Source organism: Brachycentrus maculatus, unplaced genomic scaffold (assembly GCF_059751285.1).
Source record: "Brachycentrus maculatus isolate JH-2025_06_01 unplaced genomic scaffold, ASM5975128v1 h1tg000157l, whole genome shotgun sequence".
Taxonomy (NCBI): domain Eukaryota; kingdom Metazoa; phylum Arthropoda; class Insecta; order Trichoptera; family Brachycentridae; genus Brachycentrus; species Brachycentrus maculatus.
The window spans coordinates 1230535-1246555 of record NW_028280910.1 but is presented as its reverse complement, the minus strand read 5'-3'; the positions used below and the strand labels follow the sequence as shown (position 1 = coordinate 1246555).

The window sequence follows — 16021 nt, the reverse complement described above, 5'->3', positions numbered from 1 at the left end:
AGATGAAATTTAAAAACATATATCTACATACAATAATGCACGTAATGTGTTCGAAGATTCAATTTTGGTAGTTTTTCATCAGCCGCAAAAAGCAGAGGATCAAGTAAATTAAGTTGATCAATCTCCACTTATTTAACTTAACTGCGCTATGCGTATCGAATACACTTATAAAATTGAATTTACGTTCACAAACATTGTATTTAGGAAAAATCGAACCAAGGAAAGTCGTAAGTTAAAAACCCTTTGTAAAATATATGGGGGAAAACACTTCACGAAATTTAAATAAATAAATCACCAAAGGAAATAAATTCGTAAAGTATGAAATAAAATGAATAAAACACCGAAAATAAGTTAATCATAAAACATGATAACTGATTTATGATACACCTTAACATTAGATTAGTCTTAAATATTTAAACTAAACCTAAGTTGTAAAAAATATATGATTAGTGAAGAAACATGAGAGACAGTGAGAGACAAGGTGATCTGCTGTGCTCCTCGCCGATCAGTCTGGGAGTCTTGTGCCTCACTGAACGCTCCATCCGCAATCTAGGTACCTAATCACCAAGGTCGAATATAGATTGTTGGTATCTTTGATTGTTTGATTCACGCTATCTATGCAAAAAAATATATTTTTATGTTGGCACATCTGACTGTCAAAATATTTTTATAAAAGTTACTCGAAGTTACGGTATATAAAATAGTTAGTCTGTGGTTACGGGAAATTATGTGGGTACGCACAGAATTAGATAATTATGATTTAATACAATTGATATATTTCCGTTGTGCGTGAATATTATCATATATGTCGTTATAGTTGATTATTTTATTTATTTGAAATATATTCCAGTACATTATGCCTTTAATATTCCCATGAGTTTTATACAAAACTCATTTTGGGACAACTACATAGTTTCACATTTATATACATGCACAGACCCTAAAATAAATATATACAAATAAAAAAATACTAATAGACATATTAAACTGCAATAAAAGTAGTAGGTTTAAATACAAGAAGAGATAATATAACAAACTAATCATAATAAAGACAAACCCCTACTTGCAAAATTTCTTTAAAAAATATCGTTTTAATTTATGTGATCAATATTTAGGAGGGATTTTTGAAATTAGGAATCAAAATGTAAAACGGTGTTTGGCCAATGTACTATTTGTACGATTTGAATGACTATTTACGTCATAACCTATTTATATCATAACAAACACGATTTTTTTTGCTTATGCAGATCTTTTTTGAAAACTAAGCTAAGATTACTATGTGATGAATCCAATATTATTTGGAAAACTGTATTTGCGACATCCTGTGTGAGAAGTAAACACAAAAGGTATTGCATTGGTTTTAAAGTACATCTTTCATATGGGTACTAACTAACTAACTAACCATCACGCCGCTTCACCGCCGGGGTAGGCAGAGAGAATCGAACGCCACAACACTCTGTCTTTGCAAACATTCTTTGCCTCTTCTACATTCATGCATCTCCTCATACATACCCGACGATTATTACGACTCCTGACCCGGCCGCTTTCAAGTATTTGACATACCTGATTGTGCCAAGTTTTCCTCGGTCGTCCTCTGCTTCTTTTTCCAACTACATTCGCTCCATAAATTTGTTTAACCGTTCTTTCTTCACTCATACGCTCCACATGTCCAAACCATCTCAACACACCTTTCTTAATTTTATCGATAATGCTTATCTCAGCCTTACATTCTTTCTTTATTTCATCATTCGAACATCTATCAAACATCGTTTTGCCACACATTCGTCTGAGTGATCGCATTTCGGAAAAATATTTCTAATTGATCTGTTGTATAAAACACAAAATGTGGATTTTTTTTAAAATTTAAATTTTCTTTTGTTCAATTACAAGTAATGAGTAAAGTGGGGAGCGTTGTGTAATTTTCCATTATATTTGAATCAGAATGAAGCAGCTCAACCCCTCAAGCGCTTTAAAAATGAAGTAGTAAACTTACTACTTCATTTTTTAAGAAGTAAAACTGTTTATGAAATCCTGTGAGTATTTGAATAATCTTTTTTTTAGTTCCAATAAATTTGATTTATATTGTAAACTTGAATTATATAAATACCACACAAAAACATACAATAAATTTAGTTTTTTTTTCATATAATTTAAACATATAAAATTCAGGAAGTGTAGAAAAAGGCTTATCCATCCTTTGGTAAATTTAAAAAAAATAATTTGGAATGGCTTGAAAAAATAAGATTGGAATATATAAGTCGTCCGGTCAGTGTCGGGTTGTGGTCCTGTGGTTAGTGTCGCGGACTTTTGAGTCAGAGTTTCTCGGTTCGAACCCACTCTACCACAATTTGATACCTATTTCTAATAATGAGCCATTTAGGCTCATAGAAATAGTATGAAATTAAAGCTCACAGAAATAGTATACTAAAAACACAAATATTTTCCTTTTTAAAAAAAGAAGAAGAAAATTTTTGGTTTTAAGTAAATGTTTAGGTACTACATTAAACATTAATGTAGGTAGTACTAAGCATAACATTGCATTAAATGTTTAGGTACTTATTACAAAATAGTATTTAAATTAATTCCTTTTTTGAAAATAACGTTGCATAAAATATTTAGGTACTTATTACAAAGTAGTTGTTAAATGAATTCCTTTTTTGAAAAATTTATTTATTTGTCAGTTTCTTAGTGTGCGGGTAGTTTTATAATTATATAATTTTTTAAGTTTGTCAACAGATAAATGTGAAATTCGGCATTCGACTTGATGCTTGAGAAATAAACAGAACAGTTTATTTTATAAATATGGCGTCTTCATCGATTGGTGCTGCACCAGCCTTTCAGCATGTAAACGTCCCTCCACCGGACACGTCGGAAATTTGCCAATGTTGTTTATCGACCAAAGGTCTGAGAAGCATAGTCAAACCATACTTATACCATGGAAAATCAGAAGTGTATTCTGAAATGCTCACAACTTGCTTTTCGTCAGAGGTAATATACCATTTTTTACTTTCAGCATATCGCTCACTCAAGAACGTCATAAATAAAAAAAACTTGATTTTTCAGGAGAATGTTTTTAAAGTTTAAAAATAGAATACAATGTTTAAAAATATATATCAATGCACTTGTTGAACTTTTTACTGTCAACAGATCTTTTAATGAAGATTTTTCCTCCATTTGAAAAATATTTAGTATATTTAAAAAAATTTTATTAAACAATACCTTTTCTTCATAATGCAAAAACAAAACTTTCTGCCCTGTAGCGGGTAAATATTAAGTTAAAAATATGCCTCTTTTGCTGGGATATAGTAGATTTTTTGGGCATTCCGAAAACATGCACCACCGAAAATTGACGATTTTTGGTTTATGACGTTCTTGAAAGGAGTGAGCGATATTTGTTTTTCTGCTTTTGTAGCGTAGTGGCAAATGCGTTTGGCTACCATCAGGGGGGGTCGACTCGTAAACGTCAGATTGTTCAATAAATGACCAGAAATGACGAGACACACAAATACACTAACAAAAACACCAAAACGGTAACGAAAAATACAAGATATCAACAAGTTGTTCAAATATTTCACATAAATGTAGACAAACTATGGTTATAGACAATTATCGATAGAAAAATAGAAATCCTTATATGACTTGATAATATTGAGTATTATGCCAAAGTTAAAGTTAAATTTTGCGTATGAAAGTGAAGTTTTTCTTACTTGACACAACGCTCCCTTGAACTTCTGCAGCACCCCCCAAATGCAAAAAATTTAAAAACGCCTAGCCAGACTTCCAAAACGCCCACAAAGGGGCGCTGGCACCCCCGTTAAGAAACATAACTTCAGAAAGTGGTGGGCACTCCTTCCGCCCTTTTAAAATATTGTATTTTCTAGAATTTTAAATATAATATAGTAATTTGAAAATTCTATCGTTTTTGTTTTTGTTGAAAAGCCTTATATTTATGCATAGTTTGAGAAAATAATTTAAAAAAAGTTACCATTACCATTTACCATTGTAAGGCTGAGTTGAGTAACCATTATTAATCGCCTGAACTCTTTTTATAAATGTCGCGTTTTAGCCATGACCTTTCTATTTTTGTTTACACTGAAATAAATAAATTTAGATAGTGAAATATCTTCTTTGTAATATTAATATTATAATTTTGAAAATATGTAAAATAACAAATTTCAATATAAATACCATTTAACCTGAAAAATGAATGATAAATATTTCGGCGGGTGGATTCGACATTCAGCCGCGGCGAAGTCACGCCCAGCCGGGAGCTTAGTACTTCTAGCCGTTCACGTCACTTCCGGTCGCTGGCGAATATCACTTCCAGCCATAAAAAATCGAGGCAGTTGGCGGTCTTTATATAAATTAGTTAGTCTGTGGCTACCATGCTGGAAGTTAGAAGAAGAGAATGTTTTAAATGAGAGAATGATTTGACCAATTGGTTTCTAACATCTTTTTCTGAATTATAAATATATGAAACTCTGTTTTTTTTACCACTTGATATTGTTATGACTATTTTCGAAAGCTACAGTTGCTTCCATGTATGGGTTTGAATATAAACTAAATTTTACTGGATTTTAAGTGATTTTTTAAGTGCTTGCTTGTACAATTCAAATGTAGACTTTAAAAACACAGAAATTAGTTTATTATTTGTTTTATTATAGCAGTGGATTCTTATACTTATACAGAAAATTACATTAAAGTGGAACTCCAGATCTGAACTAAATAAGGCTGCGGCCTGATCAGATTTGGAAAAGTTCGAATTTACCAATAAATTTTTAATACAGTACACACATAGTACTTTACACTGCAGTACTCACGTTATACGTGCCGCCTTATTTTTTTTTTCATTCTACTTTAATTTTAATGAAGTAATGTATGATGTTTCTTTCAAGGTATATGTAAATTATTTGCAATTTTTTACATTCCAATGTAATATTATAGTTCTTGAGTAGCAATACAAGTACAGTACTGTATACTTTATTAATTTTAAATCAATATTAGTGTAATACAGTGGAACCTCTCATAACGAGCATAATTTGTTCCAGAATCTTAGTCGTTAAGCGATTTTTTGTTGTTGTTTTGACTGGCGCGGAATCCCAGTTCACAAGTGAATGTCATGAAAAGGGAACTTGCCGTTTCACTCGTTATGTGAAATGTCACTTGTTAAGTGAGCAACTTTTTCATATATTTTTTTTTATCGTTATGTGAATGACTCATTATGAGAGGTACTCGTTATTAGAGGTTCCACTTTTAAATAATATAATTTTGTGTTACAATAAATGTGTTCATTGCGAAATGTTTTCTTACAAATATTTTTTCTTTAAAATCTTGTTAGGATTTCCCGGGATTTCCGGGTTCCACTGTATCTTACGCTGAAAAAAATAGTTTGTAGTATCTAAGTGTTTTCATACATAAAATCTATTTTATAAATTATTTTCTCAGCTATCTTCAAATGACGGATCCATCTGTTCAGATTGTGTTCGGAGATTGAGAGCGACATTGAGTTTCCGCCTGTGCGTTGTGTCTTCTAAAGCATATCTCAATACTCATAAATCTGTGCCCAGCGAAGGTATGTAATTCAATTATTTAGCATTCAATTCTTACATTTCGCAAATAAAAAAGAATATATATTTTTTTACCTTTTTAAATTTTCAGATGAAAAAATGTCACCGGAAGAAAACAGCATAATGGCGTGTCTGAACGATTTGGAATTCAAAGATCAAAAATTTCAAGATAGATGTATGTTGCTTCAAATCATTGTACATGTTTTTTTAGCTTAATTATTGAATACAAGCTGAACCCGCCCATATGTTGCTGTGGATAAGTCTTGTTAAATGAGATAGAAAGAAAATAGAAAGCACACATTTCTAATATGCTTGACGTGATTTATATCAAAACATGATTTATGTCAAAATTGCCAATGCTGAGATAAATCATGTTTACTGGTGTAAATGTTTTTTTTTTATTCAAGAAAATATGTTGCTATATCGAATATGATATAAATTATAAAAAATTATATGTTGCTATATCGAATATGATATAAATTATAAAAAATTAAAAAAATATTTTAAAAAGAACTCACTCCTGGACAGGTTAATTTCCAGCGACACTAACCACGGGACCACAACCTGAATTTTAAACACTTATACCGTTACTCGTTTTTCACTGTAATACAGGGTCATTCATTTTTCGGTTTCCAAAGAAACCTAAATAAAACACAGCGATAATTTTTTTTATGAAAATCTTATTTCATTATAATGTTTGGACTTTGTTATTAAGTGTGAAAAACAATACAATATCATTCAAATGGCACCTTGGGAAGATTCGATGCATGCGATTCTTTTGAGGTCATTTGTTAATCACTTTTTCGCCACATAATTGGTTGTGTTGTGTGGCTTATTGCCCCGTTTTGTTGGAATCACATCTTTCAAGTCATGATCTTCAATCACCGGCCAAAAAAACAGTTATCATTCGACCATATTGCTCCGAATTGACTGTAATCGACTGCTCCGAATTGACATCTTCGAAGAAATACGGGCCAATGGCACCTTTTCTTGACCATAGACCACACCAAACATCAGTAATGACATTACGACAACCTTTACAACATCAGTAACGCTTCCACTCTCTCAAAAAATCTTCACAATTTTACCGATTGTTTGCGTAGTTGGTCGATTATGACGACCATAATCAGAGTGTAATGTGCGAAAAGTGGCTATGTTTGAATCACCACTTTTGTACTAAGTTTTAATAATTTGAACTCGTTTGTTTGTTGAACGATGCATTATCGTAAATGGCAATCATTTAACTAATATTATGACGCTTCAGATGACAGCTGAGTTCGACAGGCGTCAAATGCCAGCGCTTTCAACTGGAAACCACGAAATGAATGACCCTTACTGCGTGTCAAATGTAATGTAAATGTAAAGTAAATGTATATGTAAATGTAAAGTGTCGATGATGTTCAATTGTTGTTATTTTTTTTATCATATGGGCTTCACAACCCATAACATAAAAAAACATACTTAAATAATATTCCTAATAAGTAATTCAAATCACCCATTTTAGTCAATCACTTTAGCAAAGTTTTAATAATTTCTTACAATATTTATATTTGTTGCAGCGGCCACAAACATCCCTGACAAACTAAAAGTAGAAAAACACGATATGACAACAGTTGATAATGGGAGTAGTGATAATGAGATGTTTGAGGATGCCAACAACTCTAATGGAGGTTAATATGATTTATTTAAATATCTTCTTGTTCTCATTTCGTCATGACATATCCTTGTTGAATGTGCTAATATTATATTTTATTTTAGAAGAATTACAGCCGGACGATGCCGTACCTAAGACAGCAAAGCCTAATAAAGACCTTGATTCCGGTTCTGAAACTTCTGATGACGATGATTTCTTCGATTCTTTTAAAATAGAACCGACTAAACTTATTTTTAGTAGAGTAAGTAGACTTTGCGCTGTTTACACATTGTTTGCGGGAAACGCTTAAAAGCGTCTTTTACATGCTGTTGATAACGGAAGACACTTCGCTCACTCCTTTCAACAACGTCATAAATCGAAAATTGACAATTTTCAGTTGTGCATGTTTTCGGAATGTCCCAGCAAAAGCGGCATAATTTTAACTTAATATTTACCAGCTACAGGGCTGAAAGCGTTGTTTTTGCATTTTGAAAAAAAAAGGTATTGTTTCATAAATTTTTTAAACACACTTAAAATTTTTCAAATGGAGAATAAACATTCAGGTTTTACCTAAAATGATCTGTTGCACAGTAAAAAGTTCAATAAGTGGCTTGATATTTATTTTTAATTCATTTTATTACATATTTAAACTTTAAAATTATTTTTAATACATTTTATTAAATTTTTAAACATTAAAAACGATCTCTTTAAAAAAATCAAGTTTTTTGGTATTTGATGTTGTTGAAAGGAGTGAGCAACTTATTAGCATTCTATTTGCTTACTTTTGACAGAGTGCGAGAGATGCCAAAAAACAGTTTAAACAGTATGTAAAAACAGTATGTACATATCGGAATTGAGTTTGTAGTTACTTGTGATTAGCATGCGACTCTAATTAGTATACTAATTAGGACGGGGTTGATGAAAAAACCCCACGTCAACAATATGTTGAATAGTTTTAATATCACACAAAAATTAATGTAAGTTGACAGTTGACAAGCGCCGTGGTGTTGCTAACCCAAAGCGCTGGGTAGACTCTCTACTGCAAAATAGCCATCGCGGGTTTGATTCCCGCCAACTGTAAACTAAATTCATGAAAGATGGTCTGGGCATTTGTGATGTATTTTTCACATCAACTTTCCCCTATCCTTACCATCCTTACCTGCAGACAAGTCTGTCTCTTCACATAATTTTATTTCCATTTACGCTTGTTTATTTTTTATAGCTAAATTTGATTTTAGTAAAAATTTAATAAATAAATAATATTTACATGTTTATTCAATATTACCCCGTTATATTAATTCAATATTACCCTGGACTGGTACCTGAAGCGGAGGGCTGATCACCTTTCCTTCATGTGTAAACGATCAAGATAACACTGTGTTTATATGAAGCAGTGCCCTATGCACCATTGGGGTGTGGATGAGGGTTTAAAAAAAAAATATTTTAATAAATTCATTGAGAAAAGAATCTCATATCGTTTGTTGATTTTATTGCTTTATAATTCTTAAGATATTTTATTGTTCGGTTTACAAAATAATGACTAGAATTTAATAGTTGTCTTTTCAATGACATTTGAAAACAACAGTTTAAAAAAAATCATAAAATAATTCATATTTGTAGACGGAGTTTGATGTTGGTGAACAAAAAACTCTTCCATATGCCCTGGACAATACTGACAGAACTTGTGAAATATGCCATAAAGAATTCAGCTTCTTTGGGTGAGTTCCTCTTTATACATGCTTGTCTTCTTTGTTCGCTTTTATGGTCTTCCGGAATGCGCAGTTCACCTTCATGCCTCTTGTTCTAGTTAAGTAGTGTTTAGTTGCTAATTTCAGTAATTAAATACTCAGTATTGAATTTGGTAAAAAATATTTATTCTTCAATGCCTTTTTATATTTTATTTATATTTACTAAGAGTTTACACAGCATTACAAATAATTCGTTGCATAATTAAAATTTAATGTAATGCTGAGCCGATGAAAGCTGTTGAGTATGATGAGGATGGTTGGAAGAAAGAAATGTTAGTAGATCCTGTGAAGGGGTTTTTTTGGACTTTACCTGAAGATTTTCATTATGAGATGTCATATTAGATTTGACTGCAGCACCATCTCTGGTTGAATATCATTTCTATATTTTTGTTACAGAGAGCTTTTGAAGCATATGCCGGAGCACTACCCGAATCATATATGTGATATTTGTGGTAAAATATGCGCAACAAGAAAAAGCTTCATGTTCCACACTAAGACACACACAGACGTGCGTCACGACTGCGACATGTGTGACAAGTCATTTAAAAACAAATCCAATCTCAACACACACGTGAAAGTACAACACAAGGGAGAGAAAATATTATTCAAATGCAACGTTTGCGGGGAAAACTTGAACACATATAATACCAGGTGAGATATGTATATTATAAGTCAAACCAAATCAGTCATGAATAATTTCTATAGCTGACAAAAATACACTTAGGAATATCGCTCACTCCTTTCAAGAACGTCATAAATTAAAAACTGTCAATTTTCAGTTATGCATGTTTTTGTAATACCCAAAAAATGTACTATATTCCAGCAAAAGAGGCATATTTTTAACTTAATATTTACCCGCTACAGGGCATTTGTTGTTTTTGCATTTTGAAGAAAAGGTATTGTTTAATTATTTTTTAAAAAATAAAGTAGTTATTTTTCAAATGGAGAAAAAACCTTCAGGTTTAACCTAAAAATATCTGTTGCACAGTGAAAAGTTCAATAAGTGGCTTGATAAATTTTTAATAAATTGTATTATATTTTTAAGCTTTAAAAACGTTCTCCTGAAAAATCACGTTTTTTGATTTATGACGTTCTTGAAAAGAGTGAGCGATATATTATCCTGAAGATGATTATAAAAAAAAATCTTGCCAATCATGGGTCGAATGATGAATATTACAGTGTATAAAAGGGATCACTCAAACAAGCCAAGGTCATAAGCTTTGCAAATCTGACTAGTTTTGAGAACTACAAATGTTTTCATCGACAGGTGAAAATACAAATACATATACAGTCTGTAGAGGCGGCTTGCAAGGCTTGCCGTACTACCTGAGTGCCCCCACTATGGTGCCAAGAAAATAAAGTCTTAACACATTGTTTGCGGAAAACGCTTAAAAGCGTCTTTTACATACTGTTGGTAGAGAGCGGGAGACCCTTAAAAGTGTTCTATTTGCTTACTTTTGGTAGAGCGCGAGAGATGACAAAAAACGTTGTACACATGGGTATTGGGTTTGCGGTTACATGTGATTAGTATACTGAGGTTGAGCAGCAGAGTATAATTAGGGCCGGGGTCGATGAAAAAATCCCCTGACAACAATGTGGTAATATCAAATATTTTTTATTTTCAATACATTAAACTAGAATCATATAAGTACATCAAATCGTGGGTATACTGGCAAAAAACGTTAACTCTAAGATCCCTGTTTGAATAATACCTGTTATTTAAAGCTTTTAGCCTGAATAAAATACCCGCTATTAAACTAAGTTGAATTTACTTTTAAAACCACATAAATATGACATTTCAAACTACTTAGTATATTTTGCCAGTTTATAGAATGTTGAAAACATTATAATACTGCATCATTAAGTCAAAATTGTATATTTTTGAGTTAACGTTTATTGCCAGTACACCCACGAAATACATCTCAGAATTTAATTCAGTATATCATAGTCATACAGGAGAATGTTACCAAGTGCATTTTTTACAAAAACATGATCATTGACTATTTGATATCTTACTAGCTTAATATTGCCCTGAAAAAAATACCAAAGGGTTTTAAACTTGGAAGTATAATTACTAGCTTAATATTGCCCTGAAAAAATACCAAAGGATTTTAAACTTGGAAGTATAATGATTTCTTAAAAATGACTAACTGCATTGATGTTTATTTTCTTGCCAAGCAAAAGTGACTTAAATGGCCCTCCTGAACAATTTACATTTTGTTAGTGGATCATTTTCTCCTATACGACTACGATAAATTCATACAAAAAAAAAATTTATGCGAAGGGTTAAAAATTTAGTGTTTCATAGAATTGATACATTTCCCGTTCCTTTAGAATCAAGCATTTGGCGGAGAAGCACGGGCGCGAGGAGAAAGCGTACAAGTGCATGCAGTGCCCGTGCAAGTACAAGCTGGGCAGCCACCTGCGCGCCCACATCCGCCGGGTGCACCTGCAGGAGAAGAACCACAAGTGCCAGCAGTGCGGGCTGTCCTTCTTCACCCGCAAGTGCTTGGAGAACCACGCGCTCAAGCACTCGGGCGAGCGCAGCGTCGCGTGCGGCGTGTGCGGCAACACCTACGCCACCAAGCAGTCCCTCAAGCTGCACCTCAAGACTCACAGCGCGGACAAGCAGAGCTACCTCGTCAACGCCGAGCCCGCTCCGCTGCACGCACAAGAACAGCAGCTGCCCAATGCGTACGTACACGAAGATCAAAGGTATATGATGAGAAATTATATGAGAATGTAAATGTCACCAGTAACACTTCATCTTTTGTTATCATCTGTTTTTAAGAGGGATTAGCCTCCTGCAATGTTGATTCTCAGCTGTCAATTTATCTCTTTGGTGGTCTGCCTTGGGGTTGACCGTGCAGTGCAATGTGGGGGAGTCTGGATGGTTCCATTCTCCTCACATGCGCATACCGTTGTCTCCTTCGTTGTCTTCCCCACCTAACGACATCTGGATCTTGAATATTTCTCTTATCCTGGTGTTCCTATAACACTCTACATGAAAACATTAATAGAACCAGAAAATCTTAAATTCGGAAACAAAGTAAACACATTTGGTTAAAATAACTTCTCTTTAATAAATCTCTATAACCTACTCCTATTATCCATAAAATCATTTAATAATGGAACTAATTCATGGAAGACCTGTTAATGAAGGTGGGTAGATACAAAATAAATCAAGTTAATCGGCCATACATCGGCCATACATAGCATGACTTACGACAAAGAAATTATTCATTGAATGAGTACTGTAAAATCTGCCCTAGGCATGGAAAAACCTAGTAAGGAGGTATTATTGAAAATTGTATATATGTATAAATTTTAATAAACCAATTAATAAAAATAGTATAAAAACTACTTATATTACATACTGTGATTTAGTTTTAGTGATTTTGTAAAAACATTATAAAATGCGGATATTATTTTTTTGCATTTGTATTATACTAAAATATAAATATTGTACATGTAAAAATTTAAGCAAAATGACTTCGGATATTAACTTTATTATAAATATGTAAGTAGAATTGGCATTTATATTATTGCGTGCCATTATCACATTAGTGACCGGGAATGCAGAATCCGCGTGATTAGATTTTGTTTAGTATTAAAAACAACATCTTTTGTAAAATATTATTCATTAGCTAGCTAGGGATAGGTATGAATATGGTACTTTTATCTATAATAAGTAAAATTAAATTTTTTTATTTTTTTTATTTTTGAAAAACCTTGGAAGTTCAACTTATTCATATTCTTCCATAGTTTTTGTATGTGGAAATATTTTGTCTTTTTTTTTCTTTAGTTTGTAGTAAGCTTTACAACTTTTACACTTACGTGCATAAAAATATTGACGACCTCTGTCTAAAGTACTATTTTCTTGTTTCTTCCTTTACTCTTTTAGGTTTGAAATACTGTTTTCATTTTTATCAAAATAAATTTGAAGATCAAATTTACAAAATTTATTGTTTAATATTTTTTTTTTGCAAAACGGCATTTTTGCAATAATTTTCCCTTTTTTACTTTAATGTGTTAAGACACATTTGATATAAATTACAATATTTATGTAACATATCGCTCACTCCTTTCAAGAACGTCATAAATCAAAATTTGACCATTTTCAGTAGTGCATGTTTTCGGAATGCCCAGAAAATGTACTATATCCCAGCAAAAGAGGCATATTTTTACCTTAATATTTACCTGCTACAAGGCAGAAAGTGTTGTTTTTTGCACTTTGAAGAAAAGGTATTATTTAATTATTTTTTTAAAACTACCCTAAATATTTTTCAAATGGAGAAAAAACCTTCAGGTTTTACCTTAAAAGATCTGTTGCACAGTAAAAAGTTCAATAAGTGGCTTGATATTTATTTTTAATACAAATTTGTTATATTTTTAAACTTTACAAACGTTCTCCTGAAAAATCAAGTTTTTTGATTGTCAAATGTGTACATAAAAAATACAATAAAATGTGTATGTCTGACTAACTTTGGTGTAGTAGGTGCTACATATAGCTACTACGGAAGAGGGTAAGTGGAAAAAAGTTTTTTTTTTTAAATAAATATGTGTAATCAATAATATGTATAAAAATGTAAAAGTATGAGACTAAAAATATGTTTCAACAGAATTTTGAATACTTCTTATTTTGACTAATGAATTTATCCAGTTTTTAATTTAAAATTGACTCTGTAAATACTATTTCTTAAAATGTATTGTGACACGTGTTTCAATACATTCTGCATCATTTTTAAACACCGTATTGCATTAATTTCAATGAATTAATGAAATTATTCAGTGCTACGTAATATTAACATTTTATTATATGGCGAAATTGGCTATAACGTAAAAAAAGTAATAATTCTTCTTCTTCCTCTTCATGTGTCGTGTCAGATCCCTCAATGTCAACTTAAACTTGAGAAATGTCATATATAAAAAATCGACAATTTTCACTTGTGCATGTTTTCAGAATGCCCATAAAATGTACTATATCCCAGCAAAAGCGGCATATTTATAACTTAATATTTACCCGCTACAGGGCAGAAAGTGTTGTTTTTGCATTTTGAAGAAAATGTATTGTTTAATTATTTTTTTAAAAATATTTTTCTAATGGAGAAAAACATTCAGGTTTTACCTAAAAAGATCTGTTGCACAGTAATAAGTTCAATAAATGGCTTGATATTTATTTTAAATACATTGTATTGTATTTTTAAACTTTAAAAATGATCTCCTGAAAAATCTAGTTTTTTGATACATTACGTTGTTGAAAGGAGTGAGCGATGTGTCCCTGTCTTGGGCAGCTCTAAACAGCACCTCAACTGTACTTACCCCCATCCAGTCTCGTATTTTCCGTAACCAAGAGATCCGCCTTCTGCCCACATCTCATAGACCCTCTTATTTACCTTTTATGAAGTGGTGCTGGGAATTTTCTGATGTAGGTAAATGTGAAAAATACATCACAAACGCCCAGACCAATTGAAAATAAATCTTTCTTGAATTTATTTTGCAATTGGCGGGAATCGAACCCGCGACACCAGTTTCGCAGTTGAGCGTCTACTTAACTACGCCACGGCGCCTGTCTACTGTCTTGATTTTAGAGGTGTGAAAAGGTAAATGTTACATTTTCGGTCACCCAATTGGAATGGCATTTTTGTTACTTTTACTTTGTATATTTATATACACTTTTTGCTTAAATTCTTTTCTAGCTTAAGTTTTTGATGTCGAATATAAAGCTTTAAATACGTAATACGAAACTAAATTTTGTACTTTGATTGGCGTGATCAGTTTTAAGCCAATAAAACTAGTAATCTGTTTTCAAATTGATTAAGCAATTAAAAAAGGTTTGTTAAAAAAAGGGTTGGAATTAAACAGCTTTTTATTTTAGAAATAAAATCTTATATTACGTTTCATTTATATATTTTACATTACAAATCAATAGGCAATTAGGAGAGGATCAAAACACACTTTTGATTGGAGAAAGTAATTATACAGATTTTTTTCATTTGTGAGGGAATCAAATGACGGATGAAAAAAAAACTTTACATAAACTTTAAAATTTGTTCAAATAAATATAAATTATATAACCAAACATGATATCTCTTTTAGAAAATATTGTATGTTTTATAAATTTAAATAATAACAAAAATATATATTAAATTATTACAAAAAAAGGTAACATTATTTTTCTTGTAGATTTTTTAAATAAAATAAGAAAACACTTCTATAAGATAATTTTTGAGTTTAATAATTGTAAACACGACTAGTTTCAAGAACTACAGATGTTCTCAACAGGAGAAAATACAAACATTTTTAAACAATTTAAAAAAAAGGGATAACTCGCAAAGCGTCTATTTTAGATGCTTGTCTGCAGGTAGGGTAGGTAAATGTGAAAAATACATCACAAACACCCAGACCAATTGAAAATAAATCTTCTTGAATTCATTTTTCAATTGGCGGGAATTAAACCCGCGACACCAGTTTCCCAATTAAGCGTCTACCCAACTACGCCACGGCGCCCGTCTATTACTTACTGTTTATTTTCATATTATTATTTATTGTTATAATTATGTATATTTTTATTATTAACGTTATAATTATATATTGTTTTTTTTCACCTGCTGATTCTCATCTGTTTTCACATCTGTAAAAATTCTCATCTGTCGTCACATTTTAAAATCACAGTTCTCGAAACAAGTCGTATTAATAAACTTAAAAAGTGGTCTCATACTAGCGTTTTCTTTTTATATTCTTTTCATATCATCATGTTATTTTTCACAAAGTAAATGCGAAATCAATAAATTAAATATAAAACAATATTGTAACAGTAATCCTTTGGTTCTTTTCAAAAGTGCTATTAGGCTATTAATAATTTCCACAATAAAATAATTTTTATTTTAAGTTGATTTATAAGTTGATAAGAAAAACCAATGTTGATAATTTCCAGTTATTATATTCGAGGAATTCTTATGAACGTAATGAGATGTAAAAAAATATGGAACGACTACCATATGCTTAATAAGTACTTTAAAAGGAAGCCAATTCACTAAGATATGTTATATATATATATATATATATATATA

The 16021-nt window shown here is 31.5% G+C and overlaps 1 protein-coding gene across 6 annotated transcripts; it reads left to right on the top strand.

The window, feature by feature from the left end:
* The first annotated feature begins 606 nt into the window (after nucleotides 1-606).
* On the top strand, nucleotides 607-16021 carry LOC148308568 (uncharacterized). 6 transcript variants are annotated; one of them, XM_088261478.1, is made up of 10 exons: nucleotides 607-703; nucleotides 1942-2033; nucleotides 2737-2988; nucleotides 5446-5572; nucleotides 5659-5742; nucleotides 7127-7237; nucleotides 7326-7462; nucleotides 8821-8918; nucleotides 9345-9599; nucleotides 11283-16021. In XM_088261478.1, the coding sequence occupies exons 3-10, from the start codon at nucleotides 2803-2805 to the stop codon at nucleotides 11692-11694; spliced, it is 1410 nt and encodes a 469-aa protein (XP_088117604.1). In that variant the 5' UTR covers nucleotides 607-703; nucleotides 1942-2033; nucleotides 2737-2802; the 3' UTR covers nucleotides 11695-16021. The 6 variants fall into 6 exon arrangements, with proteins under 6 accessions (XP_088117604.1, XP_088117600.1, XP_088117599.1 ...); XM_088261474.1 differs by having other exon boundaries at nucleotides 689-733; XM_088261473.1 differs by lacking the exon at nucleotides 607-703 and adding an exon at nucleotides 709-1346.